Consider the following 27,909-nt stretch of genomic DNA (forward strand, 5'->3'; position numbering starts at 1 on the left):
CTAAACAAATTTTCCCAAAAATGGCCTTTTTTATAATTTGTTCAGACTATAAATCGTCATCTTTATACGTTAAACGTTCTTATACAATCTTATTCTTTTACATTACACCCCAGTATATATAACAATATAACATTTTGTTTTTAATACTGTGATTATACCATTGAATGAAATTATACAAGAAATATACAAAAAAGTATGCAACATTGTGACTCTTCAGATGACAAATAAGTTCAATGTTCACATAAAATAATATTAAAAATATTACTCTACATTCCACCAGATTAAAAACAATGGGCAAAAAGGTGTATTTTATATGAAAAGTCCTATTAAAGATCTTATAGGGATATGGATTTATAAAAGTAATGAATACGATGGATGATGCATAACTTTTGATAATAAAATGTAGTTGATTATCCTTTAACTAATAAATATTTTACTTACATTTATTTTTAAGGTTGATATACAGACCAGTTCCTGGCCTCTGAGGATTTAGTATTGGTTGAGGTGTATATCTCGCACAACCAGGGGGCTTGCTTATTGTAGCTCTAAGTTTGGATTGATGTATTATAGGTAACGGAAGAGGTTCCGCTCTAGGCCTTTTCCTAGATACTCTTATCGGACTAGCAGGTACCCTAAAAATGAAAATTGTTATAGCTTTAATAATTTAATAAAATAGAAATATGATTGATTGTCGTTCAAAATTGTACAGTTTTATAGAAAAAGCTTTCAAAAAGTTGAAAAACAAAAAAATAACAAATACAATTTACTAATAATAATAATAATAATATCGTATAGCCTTTTTGCCGAGGAGATCCTTTCGGATTGTTCCGGCGCCATTTACATCTTTAACCCTGTTTTAAGTAACTAGCAAAGAATATATACTCTACTAGAAGAAGCTTTCATACGGACCAGATGGTCACGTTTATCCGTCACTTCAAAGCAGGCTTGTTGACGAGGGATGTTGCGGCCGCGGTGAGAGCGGTGGTGAGATCGTGTAAGCTCCGTAGTCGTTGTCAGGTCTATGCACCTACTCAGTGGGAACACAAAATCCTGTGCTAAAACTTTACAGGGCAGCACCCTTCTACTCACTTCTATATTCTTTGTAACTAGTGTCGATGTACACTAGCCCAGGGGGCCCGACGACTTTAACGTACTCTCCGAGGCACGGTGAACAGCTGGTATCATTTTTAGAAATGACAATGGATTGTCTGTGCCGGGGCTCGAACCCGAGGGCTCAGGCTTATGAGGCCAATACCATGCCGCTGCGCTACGGCTGTTCACTACACTTTACTAAAATTACATAAGTCGTCAATATAAATTAAAAAAAAATAAGTAAAACAAAAACAATCTATTGCAAAATTTAAATAAATTGCAAATAATCAACCTCAATAAAAAATAAGTTTAATAAGTTAAACTGATGCATACAGTTGAGTCAGAGAGTCTTTTCCCGTGCGTCATTAATACCTGGCGAGATAAAACACATACTTTTTATCGGCGGGTGTAATTTCCTCACCAAAATAATCTTTTACCTGCGTTTAGAAGGGTATGTCATAATCCCACAGGTATTTTCCTCACCAAGACCGAAATGGTTATTTCAGTTATTTCAGGTAGATTTTACTAAAAGGCATTCAATTGAATTATTTATCTACTATTAAATTACAGTAGGTACCTGTAAAAATTAATTAATTATATTATATTATTTTTAGTGCCAATTGGAATTTTGACAAAAATGGCATGTTTAATAGAAAGTGATCGCGGTAAACCTTACAGGGTAGTGGTATTTGAAAATTTTATTTTTTATAAAGTGAAAGTTTTAAAAAGTGAAGAAGTGTTCCGGAGGATAAAACAACTTGTAGTGCGAAATTTTTTACTATTGGTGCAACTTTTACAATATCTAGAAGTAGCCTACAACGTAATCATGGACCAGATTGTCAGAAGTTAGATCGAAAAATTATTTCTAACTATTGTAAACGTAAAGCCAAGAGAATATTATTGAAAAACCAGCAAAAATTATACGCCAAGCGCTTGCAGCTAATTTGTCTGAAACAATTACTACGATTGTTGTCAGTTACATAAGAAAAAATATATAATTATCGACGAAAAATGATGCCTGGTCGACTTAATTCCAATATTGATGAGGTTCAAGAATTTGTGAAGAGGTGTGCTCAAAAAATAACCAAGACCAAGAGGGAAAATTTTCTCTTTATAAACTGTGTCAAAAGTAGGATATTTCCTTGTGGAATTTTTATAATTAAGTATTTTCTATGGTAAATAAGCCACAATTTTACTAAAAAATTAATTTATTAACGTTTCGAATCCCAAATCGGGTTTCGTTGTCAAAATACAAAATACTATTAAAATAAACAAAAATGTTGTTGCTAAGTAAAAAAAATCTTATAATAATTTATTTAATCTGACTCATTTATATTGGCAATTCAGACGTATATTTTATATTTTAAAGTAGAAGACTTTAAAATGATATCGCCAATATTTATGAGTTGCGTTCCTGGGCCGACTTTACTAAAAGATAGTTCATTCGATTATATGAAATCAATCCCAACTCAAGAATATCCGTCGCAAAAAAATCATAGCATGTGATCTGTCTTTAAAAAGACAACCAAATGCAACGATGACAGTAAAATTCTCGCTAAATGAAACCAATTGTGTCGCAAATTCCTCGGTAGAATGCGGTAGGATGTGGTTACCCATACTGAAAGAGGAAGTCAATAGAAAGAAAATACCACGATTAGTAAGTCAATACCATATCAAGTTAGTACAAATTTTATATTAGTATTACTTATTGTATATCTATGTATTATTAATATTATTTATAATTTAAACATATTAAAGTCAGAATTTGGTATTCGTTTTTTGAAGGTAAATTAAATGTAAGACCAAATACTTACGATGTCGGGATAGTATCACGAGGTTTTTTCCTGGTTTTCCCTCGTGATTTACTATGGAATCTCTAACGCGAGAATTTTACTGTCATCGTTGCATTTGGCTGTCTTTTTAAAGACAGATCACATGCTATGGTTTTTTTGCGACGGATATTCTTGAGTTGGGATTGATTTCATGTAATCGAATGAACAATCTTTTAGTTAAGTTGTCCCAGGAACGCAATACATAAATATTGGCGATATCATTTTAAAGTCTTCTACTTTAAAATGTATAATATACGTCTGAATTGCCAATATAAATGAGTCAGATTAAATAAATTATTAGAAGATTTTTTTTACTTAGTAACAACATTTTTGTTTATTTTAATAGTATTTTGTATTTTGACAACGAAACTCGATTTGGGCTTCGAAACGTTAATAAATTCATTTTTTAGTAAAATTGTGGCTTATTTCCCATAGAAAATAATTAAAACTAGGATAATTGTATTTATAGGTCTGGATCCCGCGTATGAAAAAAAAAAGTTGATTAATAGCAAGCTAAAAATTTGTTAATAGCTTAAGGGTGTCTAGTTGAACAAACTTTTATATATGGGAATACTGGAACAGGGGACGGTTTAACTGTGGAGCAGGTTAAAAATTTGGAACGGTCAGACCACGAAAACGGTACATATATTTTGTCCGACAGAATAGACTTAACTCTCCGAACAGAGATTAAACTTTCGTGCACAAATCAGACTGCTATTGATCACCAAATGGGCGTTTTAATGAGTGGAACATGTAGAATATGTCAAATGACAGGAATTATGACAGGTGATAAATAGCAGTCTGATTTTTGCATGAGAGTGTAATCTCTGTTCGGAGAGTTTAAGTCTGTTCTGTCGGGCAAAATAAATGTGCCGTTTTCGTGTTCTGACCGTTTCACATTTTTAACCTGTTCCACAGTTAAAACGTCCCCTGTTCCAGTGTTCCCATATATCAAAGTTTGTTCAACTGGACACCCTTAAGCTATTAACAAATTTTCAGCTTGCTATTAATCAACTTTTTTTCATACGCGGAATCCAGACCTATTAGTTGTGAAACAAATATAAGACTTTTAGCCACATTGAATTTTATTATATGGATGGCACATTTTCTTACTGTACCACATATTATTTGCAATTATTCACTATTCATGGGCTAATTAATGGGCATTATATTTCTTTATTATACTTTTTACTGCCAAACAAAAAAAAATATCAATATTTTTTATTTGTTAAAATCAGAAATTTTTAAAGCTCTCAAAATTGAGTTTAATGCTAGTAAAATTTTTGAAGATTTTGAAAAGGCTATACATAATGCAATTATTGAAATGAACACTGAAATACATGTTGTAAATTTCACCTACACCAAGCTTGGTATAGAAATGTTTTGGTTTCCTGAATCAAAATATAAAAATTATTCTGTAGGAGGCAAGTGACTCAAACATACTTTTGTTGTATGTAAGTGAAATTTAAGATAGATATGTCGATTATTTAGTTGAAACTTATATAGACGAAACTGCCTTATTCTCCCCATATTTGTGGACAGAAGCAAATTCTTGTGTTATTCGTATTACGAATGCTTGCGAATCTTTTCATTCTCATTTTAATTTATCGTTTTGTAATACGCATCCATCCATATATTATATTTCCTTTGAAAAAATTAAAGAATTTCAGGTAGATACGTATGTTAAAATTTAAAGTTTGCATATTGCAGAACATATCAAAGATAAACAAGCTAAACTGAAATTGAAAAATGTAGAAAATTTATTAATAAGATATCAGTCTAATCAAATGACTAGAATGGATTTTGTAAAGTGTCTGTCTTATTATATTAAATATTAAATAATAAGTCATACGTCTTGTATAATATTATCTATATTATAAACTATTATTATAATGTAAGGAAATTAATGTCTTGTATTAGGATTTCGGATGCTTTCGTAATATACATTCCCAAATTAAATCTATATTTTTATTTTATTACCTGAGTGAGTTGGTGAGGAATATACCTACCGGATTAATAGGAACCCTTAAATTTGGTGAGGAAAATACCTGTCGGATTATATGTTTTTACTGGTTGGTGAGGAATTTACCTCCGCCCCTTTTTATCTAGCATCATTCTCTTCCACGCATGAAACTAATGACAAATCAGCTGCCGCCTGTTATTAAGTAAAAACACATGTTATTTTTATGAACCATCTAGACTCAGTGCATTAAAAAGAGATAGGTACAAAGAAAGACGATTGGGAATGTTTTCACATATTTTAAGTACACTATCTGACGTTTTGATTTGTTTACTTTTGTAATCATTATGTCCATGGGTTCGATCCCCTGCCGGTGAATAGAAAAATAAAAAGGCTAACGTCGTAGTCTAAAATTCTAAAAAAAAACGAATCTACGACTTGGTCTGGAATAAGCTGGTGTCTGATCGGCCTATGGAGGAGCGGTACGGCAAGGTATAAGGGGGCTTGCGGCTCGGTGACAATCCTCTATGGGTCCCTATCGGAAGGGCGTTGACGCCTAAAAAGCGCCTAAATATATATTGTAATAATGTTATTATTAAATAAAATTGTGCTTGGAATTAACCTAAATAAAATTTATTATATAATATCCAAATTTTTTGGTGGATTAGGCCTTATCATAATGCTTATTACACATTTTATTTTTTGATGATTATATCTGACAACTCTTATTCATAGATTTCATGATATGTACCGGACTGTGTTAAATAATTGAACATAATATTAATCGTATTATAACCCAGCCACAGCGAAGCTTGTTCGTGTCAGCTAGTTAGCGTATATGTAATAGGATTAAATTAAATTTCAATTTGTTGACACAAACCATTACTAAAAACTATAGAATCAATACGCTCTTACCCTACACTGCTGGACAAAAAAAAACAGGAAACCTTTATACTACTGGTAATAGAGTTCTTTCACTCTAACTTTTCCCATGTATGAAATTATTTACAAATTATTTTTTATACTAGGTCTCTTTTTTACTCACAGAAACTAGTATCGCAAACTTAAGCCTATAAATGTACCCCTAAAATCTATTGGCTCTTAATACAGGGTAGTTTGATAAGGGAGAGGTTCGAAAAAAATCTATCCTTAGAAAAACTCGAAATCGTCAGATTAAGATAAGGTAAGTTAACTGTGTAAATTGTTTATGCCGTGTATCTTTAAAAAAATTGACGATTTGAGTAAGGAAATGGGTGAGTTTCAAAATTTCACAAAAAAAGCGAATATTTCGCGAAATGAACGTCAGATCGAAAAACTAATATACACGTATTGAATATGTCTCAAAAATCTATCTAATGATACCAAACACGACCCCCCAAGGAGAGGGGTGGGAGGTAAATTTAAAATTTTAAATAGGAACCCCGCGATATTCCACGAAATGAACATCAGATCGAAAAACTAAAAAATACACGTATTCAATATTTTTGAAAAATCTATCGAATGACACCAAGCATGACCCCACGGAGGTGGGGTGTGGGGCTACCTTAAAATCTTAGTAAAAATAAGTACGGTATGCGGCAAAATAAACAGTACTGCAATTAGTATGCCTCAAATTTGTATGTGTTATGTGCCTAATCGTATTGAGTGGTTTCTGAACGTTTTTATAACGTTTGTCAATATTATGTTAATATTAGATACTTCAGGATGGTTCTCAGTTTTACAGAAAAAATTTTTATAGTAAAGTACTCTTTTCGACCATACGGAAAACGGTCCACGCTTAAAATCAACAATGGTTTTAGCAGGACGGGATAACCTGTCACACTGCCAGGGAGTCTCATCGAATACTGCGCTATCATTTTTGAAGCTGCCACTCACCAGAACAAACGTCACCAGATGCGTACATATGGGGAATGCTGAAGGGGTCACCGTCTGCCATTTCGGAATAGAGGACTAGAATTAAAGATTTTTTCGTGACAGAGGAAGTGGCGGATCTAAAAATTTGCCTTGGGAGTGGAATTTTCCTTAGTGGGGAAATTCCAATGAAAAACCAACCAAAATACATAAAAAAGATAAACACAGATTACATAAGACATAAATAATAACTTATAGGCATTAAGTTCCCGCTTAACCTCGTAAAGCGGTGCTTAGATTCTTACGTAAACAACGGTGCGGAGTGCATTTGCACCCCAGCTGGATATCCATTTTTTTATATGTGAACGTCGGGGAAATTGACTTGAAAGATAATTAAGACTTTTTTATTATAGTATGAAACATAATTTTACAAAAAAATTACCCATTTCTTCTTTAAAAAAAATTATTACCGTTGCAAGATAAACACATGAAAGTTTTCACAGAGTGAGCAACACAAATTTTTTACACATAATACAGTTATGTCAGGACTTTCGGTCTTTTTTCTCTGACATAAGTAACACGTCCAATTCAGGATATGAAATTTTCATGATTTGGACAATACAGTCAATTTTCCAAAAAATCACGTAAACGTAAAGCGCTTCAGATGCTGCAATGGGTGTAATGTGTTTAGAATTGAATTTAAGGCAAATAAAAAAATGGACAAAAATAAAAAAAAAATATTAAAAAAGATAAGTGAGAAAAACCAGGTCTGGGGTGCAGCTGCATACCGCACCGCCTTACGAGGGTTAATTTTCCTAACCAGCGTGTTTATTGGGTTTAATTTGTCTTTTTGTGCTTTCGGTTTCATGTGAGATAGTATATTTTTATGTTTGAACATTTTTTTTTCTTTAATTTTGGACCTTGTTAGTGTGGAAATTCCCTCATTTTCCCTCCCCGTAGATCCGCCACTGGCCAGAGGGCATCTTTAACATCTGTTTTATCGGAAACATCGGAAACGTGCTTTATCGTGAATGATGTTTGCAAGGCCATATCATGCATTAAAGATATATAAATAATAATAAATATTTCAATATTCATTTCAGTACTGTTTATTTTGCCGCACACTGTAACTTTTATTCGAGACATTTGTTCGAATTAGGGATAGATGGCGCTATAATCGGAAAAAGGGAAAAACGATTGTTGGAAATGGAAAATTAAATTAAAAAATTTGAAAATCCCCGATAAAATTGAAAACTTAACATAACTATCTTTGGTTTTAGGACCACATCTTCACAACCTAATAGGACCCATGACTCTTTAGTAACTGCAAATTTAACTCCTCTACTACTAATTATATACAAAATAACCCATGGCACAATGAAAGTAAAATCAAAATATTTATACGCAAGAAACTGAATAGGCGTTGCTTGTATTAAATTTGTGAAATACACGGAATAAATTATTATAGTGTGAAAGAAACCTTAAAAATAGGAACGCATAGCTACTGAATACACAATATCGATTTTAGAAACATTTGACGCCATCTATTGAAATCTTATGAAACTCGAAAATAATTCTGTGCTCTGTGCGTAAAGTGAATTAAGTCCAAAAATGGTCGAAATTGGCAAATGCACTATCTGTATGTTAGAATTTGATATCTACATGTGTGTATAATTTGTCAAGTCTAATTCCATTCCTAAACTGAGATATTCGTTTTACACAAATGAAAAATAATCAACACTAACTGTGTAAGGCGTGTTAAGTCCCGAACTTAGACATATCACTCTTTACACTAAACATTATTTAAGTAACAGGAAGACTCAGTGTGTTAAGCCCCACAATTTTTGCGACTTAACACACTGTACACTAATAAGTTATTACGTTGACTCTCTGTACGCTGCGCGCTTTTAAAGCTGATTTGTCTTTTTTACTAAAAGTATTTGGAGAAAGTCGGAGATACCTATTGTTTTGGCTTTTAGCAAACCAAATGGAAAAAATTTAATAATAATAACTTACCGAGATTTTCTTAGATTTTCTTCGTGTTGTTAAATGTTGAAGCACTATTTTCGGTGGCATTAAGGAAAATGAAGGATGGGATAAAAGAAGGGAACTTACCGAAAATATGTTGTCTGGTATCGTCAATTTGTCTCACGGAAAACTCACACAAAATCAAATTAAAATTGTCAAAGTGTACTATACGTTCCGACCGTATGTCTGTTAACGACTGATAAACGTCTGTTTAACGTCTGTTAAATATAACATAAAGGACAGAAGATTATGCTTACTTAGAACTGTGTTGCCAAGACGTTCCCGAATTAAAATAAATGAAATATATATTTATATTGGCGCAAACATAGCCCCCGCCCTGAAAAACCCATTTTTCAGCCAAATCTGTATGCAATTTGTGCCGAAAACACAATAAAAAAACTAGTTCCAAATAAATACTCAAAGGACCAGGCATAAATTAATATACCAAAATTTTCAGAGTTAATTACCGTAAGTCAAAAAAAATAATCGAAAAAAAATAAATAAATTCTAATGAAAAATACCTATAACAATATACAAAAGATATTACTGTAAATTTATTGATTCGGAAGAGGGCATAACTTCAAAACTGGTCGTGTAAATGTCCCTTTCGAAGTTTTTACAGTAACATTTCTAACAACTCCGTCTTTACCCGGATGAACCTCAGTAACAATGGCCAACGGCCAACAAAGTGTAGGTACATTGTCTACCTTTAAAATAACAACCGTTCCGATTTTAACATTAGGCAAATCTATATTCCATTTTTCTCTAGTTTGTAAGGTAGTCAAATATTCCAAACGCCACCTTTTCCAGAAATCTTGCACCATTCGATCGATTAACTGGAACCTATCTAACCGGTTTATATTTAAATCTGTTAAATCGTCGGCCGGCAAACTTCCTAACGGTGTTAAATTTAAAAAATGTGATGGAGTTAATACCGATATTTGAGATGAATCAGTTGGTCGACGACAAAGAGGTCTCGAATTTAAGATTGCCTCTATTTGAATTAATAGAGTATTTAACTCTTCATATGTTAACAACTGATCCCCTATGACCTTATAGAGATGCGACTTAGCGCTCTTTACATTACTTTCCCAAAGACCCCCGTGACTCGGACTTTGTGGACTTATAAATTTCCATTCCACACCGTTCAAATTTAATTCACATAACAGTGCATTTTGATATTCTTCCGAACTAGCAAACCGATTAATTTCACTTAAAACCGTTTTCGCACAAACAAAAGATGATCCCTGATCAGAATACAAAACCTTGCATGGGCCCCTTCTTGCTAAAAGTCTTTTAAATGCTTGCATAAAATGTGGTGTGCTTAAAGAACTCACCAATTCTAAATGAACCGCTTTTGTGCTTAAACAAACCGCTAATAAACAATACGATTTATGAACCGCCGCATTACGTTTTTTACCTAATGTAATATTTATTGGCCCAAAATAGTCAACCCCTACGTGTAAAAAGGGTTTAGTAGCAGTAACCCTCGATACCGGTAAATCTGCCATGAGCGGTGTCAAAATTTTCGGTTTATTTCTAAAACAACGATTGCATTTAAAAACCCGATTTCTAATAAGATTTCTTGCCCCAAGAATCCAATACTTTTGACGCAATAAAGCTTCAAGCAAATATGCCCCCGTATGCATATAAATTATATGATAAAAATCAACAATCCGTTCAACTAACGTTTCTTTTCCCGGAAAAATTAGTGGATGTTTTCCCGAAAAACTAAGGGATGAATTATTAAGTCGTCCCCCCACCATAAGTAAACCGTCTTGTAAAAATGGCCGTAATTTCTTAAGCTGTGTTTTACATTGTTTGTTTTCTTTTATCATTTTTATTTCAGTTTCAAAATGTTTTAACTGAATTAACTGAATTAAATAACATTCTGCTGTTCTTAGCGCAGTAGCCGTAATTAATTTTTGCACAGGAATTAATTTTAACAACATTAAAACCCGAACCGTAATCCGTAAAATTTTATGCCAGCTAGAATGACGTTCAACCAATTCAAGTAAGGGATGAATTTTTTCACCCTGCTTCTCCTCCTCAATAACCAAAACCTTAACCTCCGAAATATCCGATTCTAATATTGAAGAAGGCCAGTCCGATTCCCGTAATTTTATCCAACTAGGACCTTGTAACCAAAGTTCATGATTTATTAATTGTGAGGGTGTCAACCCTCTTGACAAGCAGTCCGCGGGATTATTTTTACCTTCAATATGTTGCCATGAAATATTAGGAAGGTTTTCTTTAATTTGCTGCACTCGATTAGCTACAAAAATATCTTTGGTATTTGCCGAAGTTAACCAACTCACCACCGTGGTCGAATCAGAATAAGCAACTAGTTGTGAAATATGAGTAAGTTTGCTATAATTTTCAAATATTAATTTCAGCAAAGATGATAACAACAAAGCCGCGCATAATTCTAGCTTCGGAATGGTCATGGTCTTTTTTAAAGGTGCACATCTCGATTTTGCAGCAACCAGTCTCACACTCACTTCACCGCTAGAATTTACAACCCTTAAATAAACTACCCCACCGTAACCGTCTTGACTTTCATCCGCAAACCCCAAAATCATAATCGGAACATCCCTCATGGCTCCTACATGTCTAGGGACCTCAAATTTTGAAAAATCTTGCCATTCATTGCATACCTTTTCCCATGATTTTTTAATCGTATCCGGGGGTGAGTCATCCCAACCCAATTTTAGTTGCCATAACTCCCTGATCATTAACTTTAAATGCAAAATAAATGGAGCAATCAGACCAATAGGATCATAACATTTTGCAGTAAGAGATAAAATCTTACGTTTTGTACAATTTTTATCGGGGGTGGTTAACCTATAGTTCAAAACATCCCTCTGCGGATCCCATTGCATCCCTAAAACTTTAGTCTCCGATTTAAATGTAACCGAATTTTGTAAACGTTTTTCCAGCGGAATTTCTGATAACAAATTGTCCAAATTAGTCGACCATTTAACTAAGTCAAAACAACCACCTTTGAAGAGCTTTACCGATTGATTATATAATTCTTTAGCTTCAATTTCGTCCGGAACACTCGTTAAAAAATCATCCATATATAGCCCCGAAGAAATATATTTTTTAGCTAAAGGATAATCTTTGCCATCTTCATTTATCAATTGCTGAACCGTCCGTAGCGCTAAAAAAGGTGACGACCTTAAACCGAACGCAACCACCGTAAATTCATACGTTTTTATTTCCTCGTTTGGATCAAATCTCCATAATATTCTTTGAAACCGCCAGTGATCTTGTACTAATTTTATTTGTAAAAACATCTTTTTTAAATCCGAACTCAATGCTACTGGAAAAAGCCGAAAATTTATTAATAAAGTGCATATGTCCGCCTGCAGTTTAGGCCCGCTATGCAATAAATCATTCAAAGAGACATCACTGTCTGAAGGGCAAGATGCATCCAATACGATACGTATAGGTGTACTTAAACTATCTAATTTTATTACAGGGTGATGACTAATATAATAGGATAAGTCACAATCTTCTTTTTCCAATAATTTTAAGTATCCTTGATCCAAAAAATCCTGCATAATTTTATTGTAATCCGCACGCAAGCTGTCCGATTTTGTTAACCGTTTTTCCAAGGTTTTTAACCGATTTTCCGCCGAAACCCTTGAATTTCCCAAATTTTTTGGTGAACTTTTAAAAGGTAATGCAACAGTAAACCGGCCTGATATATCCCTGGAAACCGTGGTTTTATAAATATTTTCATATTCTATAGCGTCTAAATCCGGAATTTCCCGTTTTGGAACCTGCTCTAATTCCCAAAATTTTGTCAAAATTTGTTCAATCGATGTTTCTTCCCTTAAAGTGAGCAAATTTATGGGAGTGGAATATTCCGTATCCACCTGACCCATAATAACATACCCGAACGTTGTTTCTAAAGCCGCCCCTAAACCTGAAGAACTCAAAATCCGATTACCGCCGAAAAGAATAGGAAAAAACTGCGCACCGATTATGCCATCGATTGATTTAGGTTCAAAAAACTTATCGTCCGCTAATTGTAAATTTTTAAATTCCGATAAAGTTTGCAAATTTAATTTCGTTTTTGGCAATTTATCTGTAATATGATCAATAACTAAAGCTTGAACATCGTATTTTTTAGTCTGATCAAAACGCGAAGCGATAATAATGTCCGTTACTCCCCTTACCGACTGAGAGTTTTGTCCCAAACCTTGTACCGAAGAATTAATTTTTGTATATCTAAGACCTAGTTTTTTACAACATTCCGTGGTCAAAAGATTACACTGACTACCGTTGTCCAAAATAAACCGCGCCGTTGCATTTTGTAAAGGACTATTTAACACACATACCGTTACCGTTGCTAATAGAACCGTTTTTTCCTGATTTCTACTCAAAAAACTAGAATTTTGAAACGCACAATTAACTGAACCCGAATTGTGGTTATTGGAACCCGTTTCTGGAATACCGACACCAGAATTTGATTGATTATTTTGATTATTTTCCTTCGCACCCCTTATTTCCGGTTTTCCTGCGCATAAAAGAAAATGATGATTCTTGGCACACTGGGCACACGGTCTTTTTAAGCACTGTCTTACACCATGTGACTGGGAAAAACACAGAAAGCATAAATTATTATTTTTTACCAAATCGTACCTTTGTGTAGGATTCATAGCCTTAAATTTATCACACCTACCCAAAAAATGTGACGATTTTTTACATAAAACACAAAAAGGCATTCTGTTATTGTTTTTATTCTCATGCTGGCTTACAAAAAATGATTTCGAATTTTTATTTTTATGATAGCCACCGGAGCTAGCCTCTTGTGAGTCACTATTATGCAAAATTTTTGTTTGATCCTTAACAAATTTAATTAAATCCGTGTAAGTAGGAATAACCGTTCCGCGCATGTGATTTTCAAAAGATTTTACCGTTTCCCTGTCCAGTTTTGAGAGTGCATGATAAAGTAAAATAAAATCCGTTAAATCCGGGACATCCAACTTTTTTAAGGCATTAACCGAGGCGTCAAAGATTTCTAAAAAACTGTTTAGATTTTTTTCAGATTCCGATTGCAAGGATTTAAAATTAAAAATTTGTTGTAAATAAGTGTTTGCTAACAACCTTTTATTATGATATTTTTCTAAAAGTGCTTTCCATAACGTGTCATAATTATCCCCAGAAGTAGCTATTCCCGCACAAATACTAAGGGCCGATCCCTTTAAATGTGAAACCAAAAGCCGAGCCTTATCTGCATCCGTCAGCTGGAAATTATCGTGTACCAATGGTTTGTAAATCGAATAAAAAGTTTCCCATTCCTTTGTTTCTCCGTGGAAATCTGGAATAGTGATTTTTGGCAAAAGACTGTGTACATTACACTGTTGTTGTGTACTTTGCTGTAAAGTTGGATTTACAATATTGGTGCTTGGTTTTAATTTTGTATAAGCCGCCCTTGCTTCACAACACATTTCGTTAATAACAGACATCACCTGAAAATCTGGTTTATAGTTTTCATCAACGTCAAACCCGACTGCGTTGATTTCATCCAAAATTTTGAGAATTTCTGTCCTTGTCGAATCCATCGACTGATACAAGTTTGTGAATTTTTTAATGGTGTTATCCGTAGTTAAGTTTTTCGATAAGTCATATAAAGTCTGAATGATTGTATAAAGCGTTTCTTTTTTAGCCGTTAATATTTTAAATTGCCTTTCGTGAGTAGTCATTGTTACTGAAATCAATCCGCAAAATCAGAAAAAAAAAAACAAAGTCTACTTTAAGAAAACTGTAGCATATAACAAACCAGGTCTGAGTATAAATTTTGAATAAAATTAATTAATTATAGAGATTTGTTAAAAAACAAGCCTTCCGGGCAGTTATTATGCAAACTCTTTATTTTGTTTAGAACCGTGAATCAAATTTAGTATTTGTTTACAAAATAATTTTTATTCATACATCCGAATTTTTCCGTAACCGATTGAGTCGAAAAATATTCACGTTTGACAACACCGCAAATATTTAAAAACCTAACTTCTTTCACGCCCGAAGCCCAAGTTGTTCCGAGAAACAAAAACGATACAAATACAAAAATCAGCAAAAAGTTATCACAGAGTTTTTTTTTTCCGATACGTGCCGACATTAAATTTTACCGAACAATTTGTTTCTAAATAAGAATATTATTATTTAATAATACAAAACTAAGCAAAGCAAACTGTAAACCTACGCTGAATATCCGAGCTAGAAATTGACCAATTATGTTTTGGCTTTTAGCAAACCAAATGGAAAAAATTTAATAATAATAACTTACCGAGATTTTCTTAGATTTTCTTCGTGTTGTTAAATGTTGAAGCACTACTTTCGGTGGCATTAAGGAAAATGAAGGATGGGATAAAAGAAGGGAACTTACCGAAAATATGTTGTCTGGTATCGTCAATTTGTCTCACGGAAAACACACACAAAATCAAATTAAAATTGTCAAAGTGTACTATACGTTCCGACCGTATGTCTGTTAACGACTGACTGACTTAACATAAAGGACAGAAGATTATGCTTACTTAGAACTGTGTTGCCAAGACGTTCCCGAATTAAAATAAATGAAATATATATTCATATTGGCGCAAACACCTATAAACTATTATTCAAAAGAAAAGATCATTTTCGTTGGGCCCAATCCAATCGGATAAAAGAGGAAATTTTAGAAAAAAAATTATAACTGAAGAAGAAAGGAATACAGTAAATCAATTTTTAATCGGAATCCCAGTTTATGAAAACAACTACTCAAGACAAGATTGTGAGAAAAATTTGTTTCTCCACATTTGACGATAGTGACATTATAATATGAAGAATAGAAGCGTACCTTATCTGAAAACAGTTTAAAACCTATAATATAGTAAGTTTTGTGAGGAGTTCCACAACTTAAATTTCAAAATTAAAAAGCCTAAATTAGATACCCGTTCAAAATGTGATAGGCCGGACATGCAAATTAAAATATGTTCTGAGAGTGAAAACCAGGAGTTTTTGAAACAAAAAAAAAATACCACCTTGATAACGCGGAGTATGCGTATGAGTCTCAAAAGTTAGATTAAGAAAATTCAAAAGTTAACGATTCAACCAAAATTGTGACATTTAACATGCAATTTAACATTTAAAAGACAATGACGTCGACTTTGCAAAGTAACAAGACACTTACTCAACACACACACTACACATTACTCCCCTGACTTAGTGATAAGTTATACAATTACGTGGCTAAAGGTTCTAGTTCTAAACCAAAGCCAGAATCAGAGAAAAAAAAACATGCAGCAATGCCTTCCCACTCCACTCGTGCATAGTTCTGTAGCCTTCTACAAACGCCAACATTGGACTTTTAATCTAACAGTCTACGACTGCAGTGATGGCAAAATTTACTGTTACCTTTGGCATGAAGGTGTAGCTGGGAGAGGTGCTAATAAAGTTGGCTCATGTGTATACAAATTTATTTCTAAAGCTTTAAAGCCTGTTGTGAAAACTTTGATCATGTAGGTATTCAGATACATCTGGTGGTCAAAACAAGAATACTCATGTATCAGCTATGTGTATGGTAGCCTTGCAAAATTCTCCTAACTTGAAAGCGATTAATCATAAATTTTTTAGTACCTGGCCACACCCACATTGAGTGTGATACATCACACGTCCTTATTGAAAAAAATAAAACAGCTTTTGCTGGACGTTCCACCATCCTCATGATTGGGCCGAACTTATACAAAGTACTGGTAAGAAACGCCCTTTGAATTTTGATAAAAACAGTATGAGATGTACAGTGGCTAAATTTTGTTAAAAACGAGCTTGAAATAATTTACCATAAGAATACCTTAGACCTTAATAAATCGTTTCAATGCATTAGTTTCAAAAGAAGGGGCAAAGAAACCATTAGCAAAATGGACCCTGGATTACGTTACCCAGGACAAAATTCTATACCCAAGTAGAAAAAAACTGACCTCCTCAACCTGCTTCCATACATTTCACCAGTATTTCACCAATTCTATAAAGAATAACCTCAAATGAAGCAGAGAATACCTACACTGATGACATTCCTGACGAAGGAAATGAAGAAATAGTACAACTACATAGTTGACAAAAAAAGAAAGTAAATGTGAAAACCATGAAAAAAATGACAGTTAAAGTATGAATAAATATGAAAATACATAATTAAAATGAAGAAAATAAATCAACGAAACAAACTGTCAGGAAGAAGGGAAAAAAATGTAAATATTAAATGATAAAACAAAAAATATTGATTTGTTTTCCATATCAGTTTTTGTTTATTTTTTGTATTATTTTAATTAATTTCTATTATTACTTACTCGGTTTATGATGAATAAACACAATTTTTTGTCTTGCTAAATGTTCTTCTATTATTATTTATTAAAACCTGCTAGTTTGGTCTTAAAAATCCTCATTATTATTATTAAATATTATTTTTTATGCTTTTTGTTATAGTTTGTGTTATATGCGTTAAGCGTGTTAAGTTTATGATATTTGTGCAAATTATGTTAAGTCCATGTAAGAAAAAGTTTATTATTTTTTTTATAATACTTATATGGTTTGTTTATATTATTTATTGATTATGTTATTAAGAGAAATAAATATGTAATTGATCAAAAGTGTTTAAAAGAATTTTGAGGGATACATTCTTGTAAAAACTCCAAAAGTATAACTCGAGCATATTATTTCAAACTTTAAACGCGTTTATCTCAAAACAGTGTTTTAGGACTTAACTCCCTTTACGCACTGAGCACAGAATTGCAAAATAACATCCTAACAGGAGATTTTTGTATAAAAAAATAACAAAAATAAATACTTACGAAGTAGGACTTAAAAACACGTCGTTGTTATCTTCTTTTTTAATTTCGGTTACTGGTTTAGGCCTGTTAATAATTTGTTTCGTTGGAATAGTGCATTGTACAGTTTGTATCACCTTCTTTTTGTCTTCACTACCACTTTCTTGTGAAGTGATTATAGGAGTATTCGTTACCAAAATATTCTTCGTCTGGAAAGTATTTCCGCCAGTTTGTATTAACTTTATTTCTCCATTAGCATCAACAAGAATCCCAGCAAAATTCGTGCTGTTCAGTTCGATTAGGCCGTTGTTGCTTATCAGCCTTAAAGGTACTCCATTAATTTCTATTTTTTTCCTTGGTACAAAATCTTTGGGGCTGCTGGATAAGAGAGGATCGTCTGAGTTCGGGAGCATCAAGCCGTTGCACCAGTTTCCGGACAAAGTAAAGGTAGAGGTGTTCGGAGATGGTGAAAAGCTAGTCGCCGTTGGTGGTTGGGAATCTGTCGTCGTAACGATGTTAGAAATAGGTGATGGCACAGGTGTTAAGCCGAGTGGTGATTGAGGTGACGGAGAATTTGTAAGTGGATAAATTGGCTCTCCAGGTAAGACCTCCTCCAAGGCTTCTTCTACCGCTGCGGAACTAGACATTGTTGAGGTGAAGAATGCGGCAGAGAGCGGCGAAGAAGCTTGTGGTGGCTCCTCATAAACACCTAGAGAATAAAAAAATAAGTTTATGTTATTACTCAAAATTCCCAAGGTAGCTATAAAATCAAGTCATTTTATGGATAAAGCTGTTATTAAATAAGTCAAAGAAATAGGACTATTATAAAAACGGAAAAATAAAACTTATATGAACATCAGTCGTAATCTTAACCCTTAAGTACTAACACTAACACCCCGTCTCTCAGACGACATCGCTTGTCGAAAGTGGGATATTTCCCTTCCTTGAAAATTTTGAAGGTCAACCGTTTATGACTTTTCAAGTTGGGTTGTTATTTAGTAGTATTGAATTCGGCAATTTGTGGCAGGTTGTTATTCGAAAGATATTTAGGCTCAAAGTGCGATTTCCGTCTAATAGACGGGATGTTAGTGTTTCTGCCCAGTTCGTCATTACACATCATGTGCCCCAGTTCGTCAAAAAACATCAAATAAGGGAATAAAGACCCTTAGGAAACTCTTTTGAAATGGTTTGATGAGGTAGAAGACGACATAAGCGAAGTGGAATCAATTTGTGATGAAAATATTGCCACTGACTACCATTGCTACACTGTACTAACTATAATACCCGTCAGTTTTTTTTGTTTTAACATTTTTTTAAAACCTTTTTATTTTCATTTTTCTTACTCTTTGTTTAACTCGATTATAAATTTTAATTAAGATTCTTTAATTTGTTTAAATTTAATCACACTTTTTTCCAGGAGTAAAAAGGTACACAAACAATCCTTCCATTCTTGTTATAATGTTTTTTATTTTAATAAATACAGAAAAATTAGATTAATTACTGTGTCTTTTAGATAGCTAATACTTTCAGTAAGTCAGTGAGGTATTTTTTTTTATTAGAATATGTAACAAAAACAAAAATTACCACTAAGATGTTAAACCCGTCTGTCAGGCGGTTAGTTAGTGTTTACGTCATTGACTTAAGGTGTTATTTCTTAAGGGTTGAAGTTTGAAGTACGAGGCTTTGCAAGTACGAGCAAGTGAAGGCTTTTGGAACCGGTATATACCGGTAATAATACATTGTTTTGCAGGTTCATTGGCCATAATATAAAGTGAGGACGTTTGAGTTGGAATAAATTCATTATCTTGAAATTGGATGAGTTTAGAGAGAAATCCTAAGACAGATCGATTTTTATTTTTAAATTGTGACCTTTTGGTATATATATTATACTAGTAATGTCATCCATCTGGCGTGATGACGTAATCGATGATTTTTTAAATGAGAGTAGGGGTTGTGTGATAGCTCATTTGAAAGGTTGTTCAATTCTCCACTGAGCAATATAAACACTAACCCAATTATTTATACAGGTTGGCCAAAAAATATTTTTTTATTAAATTAATTGACACAAAAAAAAATAATGTAACCAATTTATGTAATTCAAAATACATTTTACTGCTGTCAGAAAACAGGTAAAAATGTTTATTTCATAAATAAACATTGCTTATCGCTTAAATTAAATGTTCAAACTGCTAAGACACAGGTAGGTGGCAGCTTTAATATTGAATTTAAGCGAAAACAATATTTATTTGTTAAACAAATATTTCTTCCTGTTTTCTGATTATATAGTTTTCTGAGTATATTTTGAATTAAATGAATTACAAACATTCTTCTGTTTGTCTCAATTATTATCTAATTTAATTCAAAATAAATTTTTTGGAACAACCTGTATAAATAATTATGTTAACGTTTATACTACTGAATAGACAATTAAATAACCTTTCAAATGAGCTATCACAACACCCCTAATCTCGTCTTCTTCTTATACTTGTTGTAGATCTGTCGATCTGTTAATTCCGACGTTGAAACATTTCTTGAGAGGTAGACTGCCAGCCATCTCTCCATCTTTTTGGTCATAGTCAACAATAAAACATACACATAAGAAAAACATAATAACATAATAGACGAACAAATTTATATTACAGTTTAGTAAAATTATCGCTTTTCCTATTATTTTATTCTTGATTTTATGCCGTTGACAAAGTACAGAATAAACCACTAAGGCAAGTTCTAATAAACAAAAATATAGACAGCCGAGATTCGAGTTATATGCAACCTATATTGGAATCAAACAGCAAATGTGAAGGTTGAGGGTAGGCTAACAGAAGAAATTCAAATCCGTCGAGGAGTCCGACAGGGATGTATCTTATCGCACTTTTATTTAATCTGTATAGTGAAGCCATCTGTCAACAAGCACTAGCGGAAGAAGATGTTGGTCTGATAATAAATGGTGAGACGATCAACAATATAAGGTATGCTGAGGACACGGTTCTCATATCGGGAACGCTAGAAGAACTACATCATCTCGTTCAAAGTCTCAATATATAGCGTAATAGTTACGGTTGAAAATTAGTTTGAAAAAAACTAAATTTATGGTAATCGCGAAATCAAAGAACATCAGCGCTAATCTTGTAATAGACAATACAGCGATTGAGCGATTGAGCGTGTGTCCTGTTATAAATATCTAGGTGCTTGGATCACATACGATACTGATCAAACAAAAGGTATTAAATGCAGAATAGAAATTGCTAGATCAGTCTTTAGTAGAATGCGCAAACTCTATTGCAATCGTGATATCAATATAAAGTTACGAATACGAATGCTGCGGTGTAATGTCTTTTCCACCCTGTTATCCCGCCATTACACGCGCTATGAGGAAATCCCTCACCATATTTGTTTATAACCAATGAAATTGTGTAAACTAATACGATAACCTTAAGCACCCAGGAATGCCTTTAGCATGGTTCATGAGAGGGTATGAAAAAGTTATAGAATATTTCAGGCGGCCAGTGTGCTGTGTGATAGTTGAAAGAAGAGACATCCCTCTTCAAGTGAGGGAATTCCTCACTGCGCGTGCAATCACAGTGAAATCACGTTTCTATTATCTCAAAGAAACTTTTAGGTTTTTATTTAATATTTAGGTAGGTTTAATTAAAATATTATTGTTTGGGTTAGGTTAGGAACAGTGGCACACCGAGGGGGGTTTGGGGGTTAAACTCCCACCCAGAGCATATAGAAATATATATAAAAGAAAGTAGGAAAATGTAACTTGTCTTTCACAAATAATACAAAAAACTTTCGGTGCCCAAGCAAACCAGAGGAAAATTCTAGGTGCGCCACTGGTTAAGAACCCATTTTTAAATTTACCTATTCTAATTGGGAAATAAGCCACAATTTAACTTGAAAAATTGATTTTATTGACGTTTCGAATTCCACCTCGGACGTCGTTATCAAAATACAAAATATTAATAGTTAGTTACATAAATGCCACAAAGAAATAACTTCAGAAGAGTTTTTAATTTTAATTTGTATTTTTAGTAACATGAATTCGCGTAAAGAACGTTAATTTCTTCAGTGGCTTGCTGAAATTGAAAATTAAGAAAACTTGCTTTTGATCTATATTATTTTTACTTTTGTTTTGTTAAATTAATAAAAAAAAAATTGGTTTACGAGACTTTCTATAATATGTGAGTACAACCCATGTTATATTTTTACATGTTGACATTCATTCTTCCTCGAAATAAGTCGAATTTATGTAGGTGAGGGCGACGCTCATACGCGTGCAACCACGTCACAATTGAAGACGCGTGTAACGGCGGGTTATATGGAGTTGAGGCTTGGACACTAAAACAGTCGACCATAAAAAACATCGAAGCATTCGAGATGTGGTGCTATAGGCGCATTCTCAAAATATCATGGATGGACTGCGTCACTTAACACGCAAGTAGGTACTCTAAACTTTAGACAAATGATGCGAAATTATAAATGAGATAAAAACTAGAAAGATTGAATATTTAGGGCACATTATGAGGGGTGAAAAGTACGAACATAAATATCATGCAGGGCAAAATTAAGGGCAAAAGAAGTGTGGGAAGAAGAAAAATATTGTGGCTTCGAAATCTACGTGAATGGTGCCGGTGTAGTTCTATTGAACTTTTTGAACTGCTAACAAATTCGCAGTGGCCATGATGATTTCCAATCTCCACTAGGAGTGGCACGTGAAGAAGAATGTGCCTAGTTGCAATAAGTTACTTATTTTTTCTTTATTTTACTAAATATTTGTGGTTGACGAAGCCTTCCAGAGAATTTTGCTAAATTTAATATCAAAGAAGAAATGTCCAGAAATGTCCAAAAGCAAATTACAACAAAAAATATAATGTTGATGATATTCTTGTTACTTTGGTATTATGTTTAACATTATGACACTCGATAGAAAAATATTTATGACCAGTTTTTATGCTTTTTCGGGAAAATTCAAAACTTTGCATAGGAAACATTTACTTACCTCTTTCTACTATCTGACCATACTCTTGTCCATTAGGTGATACCATCGGCAATATTGTATTTTGCCCAAATCCTGGACTCTGGCCTTCATGACTCGCTGGTGGTGTGGGATAAGCAAATCCTGGAGAATCATGCCTTATCAATGGACTCTGTAATGGTGATTGTGCAGTAATTGTGTGTGGAGATCGGGCATATTGAGCAGGTGATTGAGTTTGGTAACTCGGAGAGGGCATATCAATGCTGTTCGTCGAATGAAATGTGCTGAATTCCGCCAAACTCTCCGGTAAGGGAGAATCTAGCACGGCCTGTAGTTCTTGATTAACAGAATGATTGGATTGGTAGGAGGGGGAGTGCTGAACTACTGGTTCTTGCAGTGAGATATCTTCGATTTTGAAATTTTGTATTTGTTGGTCGTTCTGATCTTGGAGGAGAGTATCGGTTTGAAATTGTATTGATGCAAGCTGACTAGGATCGACTCCTGTAACTTATGGTTTATTAGAATATAAACTGGTCTTTTACGCATTACATATTTACCTTGTAGAAGCATGCTTTCTTGCGTGAAAACTCCTTCTTGCAGACTCGAAGATATGAACTCTGCTTCTTCTGACTGGTAGGTAACGTTCGCTAAAGTAAAGGACTCACTAGATTGAAACTGAATTATTGGTGAAGACTGGCCGGGATCAGAGGTAGTTCTTTTTACAGTTGCCTTTTCTCTTTTAAGAATAAGGTCGGCCAAAGCTTGCGCCTCCTGTTGAGTTGAGCGGAAAGTTTCCGCATCGGAATGTCTTCGAGCTTTTTCTGCGTTCTATAAAAGATATTTTTTTAAATAAAACGGGATAATATCCGAAGGTTGGCTGTATACCATCTAGTTAAATAAAATTTAACGTGAAGTAAAAACACTCTTCGGTGTATTTGGTACATTTTAATAAAAATAAAAAAAAACAAGAGGATTACGTTCAGAACGTTTTCGGACTTATCAGTCCATCATCAGTGAACTCCCTGTCCTTGCTAAATAGCCACATTGCCAAACACTGGTTAAGTTGTATGTTCAAACTACATAGTAAAAATTTTAAAAGAATTTGACCTAAATTGGATGCCAATGGATTACTTCTAGCAACATCCTCTTCTGCATTAAATTAAAAAAAAATTGTGAGTAAATCTTCATTGAACCACGTTTAGTCTGTCAATCAACATCATTGACAGAGGATAAGATAAAGGCAGTTTTTGTTCTTATTTTATTCAGAGTTGACCACCATCTCCATATAGCCTATTTCAGCATCCCATGCATCCTCAGTGAAGCCATGTAGTCACAACTTTGAAAGAAATATCAACAATCCTGCCTATTTAAGGGAAACCATCGCGAGGCAATGATTACACCTTTTGAGAGGCAATCCAGCGACATCTCTCGCAATGCGAGGAAAACAACGAAAAGCCCTAGATACAAAGTTTACTCTTTTTTAAAGAATAATTGAAATAAAAATATAATAAACAATATTTTAAATCTAAGACTTTTTTTTAATAAACTGCTTTCTGGCTGCATCCTGTATCTCGGGCTTTTACAATATATAAGCACAAGAGACGACGAAATTAGGACAAAGCAAATAGAGGACACTTTGGCCACGCATTTACCTTCTCTTCGTCAAGAAGAAAGGACCAAAAAACAGTTTCTATATACTCAAATCTGAGTAAAGATGAAAAATATAAAGGAAGTTTTTGTTTTTTTTTTTATTCAGAGTTGGACCACCATCTCCATATAGCCTATTTCAGCATCCCATGCATTCTCAGTGAAGCTATGTAGTCACAACCCTGAAAGAAATATCATTCATTGCGTAATATCATTGACAGACTAAACGTGGTTTAATGAAGATCTAATCACAAAAATGTTTTTTAATTTAATGCAGTAGAGCATCATGTTGCTAAAAGTAATCCATTGGTATCCAATTTAGGCCAAAGTTTTTTATAATTTTTACTATGTAGTTTGAACATATAACTTAACCAGTGTTTGGCATTGTGGCTATTTAGCAAGGACAGGGAGTTCACTGATGATGGACTGATAAATCCGAAAACGTTCTGAACGTAATCCTTTTGGATTTTAAAAATGTTTTAAAATTGTTATTAAAATATACCAATTACACCAGGGAGTGTTTTTACTTCACGTTAAATTTTATATTTTTTTAAGTTAGGTACTAGGAATTCTATCTAACAGAAAATTGTACTTGAATATTCAATAAGAGAGGCTGTGAAAAGACAAGTAGGTACAAGAAATCCTAGAGCATAATAACAGACGTGAAAGCAAAAAATTATATAAAAGAATAAAAGAAAGCACACAGTCATTTAGACCAAAATTGACGTATTCACAAACAAGTACGGAGAACTACAAACAGAGAAGCAAAAAATTATAATGAGGTGGAGAAAATACTTCGAAGAAAACTTAAATGCAGACAATGAAAATGATCAAAACGAGACAATAGATAAATTACAACGGAGCAGCACATTGAAAACCCCAGTTATGAAAAAATAATTCAAATAAAAAAGAAACTAAAAAAACAATAAAGCGCCTGGAGCGGGCGGAGTTTCGGCAGAATTATTAAAGCATGGAAGATTCGAACTCTGGGAAGAATTCATTGCCTAATAATATTAATATGGACCAAGGAGCAAATGCCGGAGGAATGGACAGTTGGTGTTATACAGCCAATTTATAAACAATTTATAAAACCAATCAAATGGTTTCAGCCCAAATAGAGCCAGTACAAATAATCTTCATACCAGAACGATACAAGAAAAGCTTAAGAATACGACATAGTATAATATATAGATATAGATATAATATGTATATAGATTTTAAACAAGATTTTGATAGTGTGGAAAAAGACAAAATGCTTGAAGACCTTCGTAATCTAGGTATGCCTAAGAAATATATCAGCCTCATAAAAATGACGTTGCTGGATTGAAAAGCGGCAGTCAGAGTAAATCAGAACTGACTCCCCTGTTTGACATCAACATGGGAGTGAGACAGGGGGACGCTATATCAACTGCTATTTAACCTAGTTCTTGAGTCAGTCATCAGAAAAATCGATATAACCGACCATATAAACCCCAAAACGGTACAAATTACTGCATACTTCAGCGATGTAGCCATCTTTAGTAGAAACAAGCCACGACTAATGGAAGCGTTCAAAGAAATCGATCCTGAAGCACGAGAAAGAGGGCTGAAGATAAACGAAGCAAAAATGAAGTTCATCACTGTCAAAAGAACACCAGATAATAATAATAATAATAATAATTTGTTCAACAATAATAGGTACAATGTTTTTAGATATTTACAGCTAAAGTGAATAAATTAACCCGAAGGTCTCCGAGAGGTGTTGATACACCTGTTTCGGTAAATAGGATATAAAATAATAAATAATAACATATTAACGAAAATAACATAAATAACATAAATAGCAACATAATACAATATAATATAATACAATAAATAGATAGGTACGTTTTTTTTTAATTGTAAATACACAGTTATGTTTTAGTAAATATGATACGTAGAATAAATAATACAATGAAAACAATAAAATAAATACTTAGTTTAACAATAAAGCACGAACTATTATTTTTTTTAAACAATTATGTATGGCTCAATTAGTTAATAATATTTTTGAAGAATGGTGTATATACGCATGTTTAATTAAATATGATAAAAATAATAAGCAAAATAAATCAGTTTAAAACAATATAAAATTTGAAATATAGGTATAAAAATTGGTAGTGACTCTAGAGTTTTATTTATTTTTTTGTTTTTTAATGTATGTAAATTTAAGCTACTATAATGATGTCACAAAAATTTCTTGTTTGTTCCATCAGAAATGATTTTAATTTCTTTTTAAATAGAAGAACATTCTTAGTATTTTTGATATCACTGGGGATAAGATTATATATTTTTGGGGCTAGAAATAGAAAACTTCTTTGACAGAAGGACTTTGTGATTTTCGGAATCATATAAAGGTGTTTTCCTCTTGTATCATGCTCATGTGATGGTAAATTGTTGTCTGTTTTCATGGTGTGATATTTTAAAGACACACAAAGAAAGTATAACTGTTTCAAGTCAAATATATTACTATCCTTATATAATCTATCTGGAGAGTAGGTGTATGGTTTAGACATAATAATTTTCAGAAATCTTCTTTGTATGATTTCCAGTGGAAGAATGTGTGTTTTTAGGGCGCTTCCCTAAGCCAGTATACCATAACGGAGATGACTTTCTACTAGTCCGTAATATAGTGTGCGAAAATATATATTAGGTATGTGTTTTTTAAGATGTTTAAACTTATACAGGATAAACTGTAGCTTTTTAATGATATATTTAATGTGAAAGTCCCATTTTAGATGTGTATCGATAAAAACTCCTAGATATTTAACATTTGTTACGGGTTTAATATAAAAATTTTGTATATTATGTGATATTTGAAGGGGTTTGAAAAGATCAGTGGTCAAGTTAGAGTTAAATATTGGTAGATTTACAATGAAAATGATATTACAATTATAGATAACTATACTACTGAACGTGTGGCTGTCTTCACATATCTGAGTACAGAAATGAATCAGAAGAATTCCATCAGTAGCGAAATTAATGCACGTATTTCCAGAGGGAATCATACATACAGTCGGAAAAATGAAAGATTACCCATGATCGATCATATCAATCACTTATTTTGTATTTGATGTCTTTTTCTATAAATAACAGACGTTTGTTTTAGAAAACGACAGCAAATACAAAATAAGTGATTGACATGTTCGTTCATGGGTAATCTTTGATTTTTCCGACAGTACCTACATACTATGCTAATAAAAGATTGATGACATCGAAATTATTAGACAAGGGAATCAAAATGACTATCTACAGACATTGATTAGATCCGTAGTAACCTATTATAGTTGTGAAATCTGGGTAATGACGAAAAAAGATGAACCCAACATTCGACAGAAAAATACTGAGAAAACTATATGGCCCGGTGAAAAAGGAAGACGGCATATGGAGAATCAAGAGACACGACGAGGTTAATGAATTGAATGAAAGCTATGATATTGTAAGATTTGTTATTAATTATTTATATGGGAAATAAGCCACAATTAAAATGAAAAAATAATTTTATTAACGTTTCGACGCCCAAATCGGGTGCCGTTGTCAAAATACAAAATATTACTAAAATAAATAAAAGTGTTGTTGCTAAGCAAAAAAATTCTTCTAATAATTTATTTAATCTCACTCATTTATATTGGCAATTCAGACATATATTATACATTTTAAAGTAGAAGACTTTAAAATGATATTGCCAATATT

At 33.1% G+C, this 27,909-nt stretch overlaps 1 protein-coding gene across 4 annotated transcripts in view; it reads right to left on the bottom strand.

Annotated features, from left to right (window-relative positions):
- LOC114339639 (serine-rich adhesin for platelets) overlaps positions 1-27,909 on the bottom strand; it is a 1,513,912-nt gene that overhangs the window by 42,251 nt on the left and 1,443,752 nt on the right. For 3 of the 4 annotated variants that reach the window (XM_028290316.2, XM_028290298.2, XM_028290323.2), the window contains 4 exons: positions 23,109-23,379; positions 22,576-23,058; positions 17,598-18,282; positions 442-632 (listed from right to left, as the gene is read on the bottom strand). In XM_028290316.2, coding sequence (XP_028146117.2) covers positions 442-632; positions 17,598-18,282; positions 22,576-23,058; positions 23,109-23,379 — 1,630 coding nt within the window. The remainder of the gene's footprint in view (positions 1-441; positions 633-17,597; positions 18,283-22,575; positions 23,059-23,108; positions 23,380-27,909) is intronic. The other variant, XM_028290307.2, reaches the window with a different exon arrangement.

The sequence above is a fragment of the Diabrotica virgifera genome, chromosome 4 (assembly GCF_917563875.1).
Source record: "Diabrotica virgifera virgifera chromosome 4, PGI_DIABVI_V3a".
NCBI classification, from domain to species: domain Eukaryota; kingdom Metazoa; phylum Arthropoda; class Insecta; order Coleoptera; family Chrysomelidae; genus Diabrotica; species Diabrotica virgifera.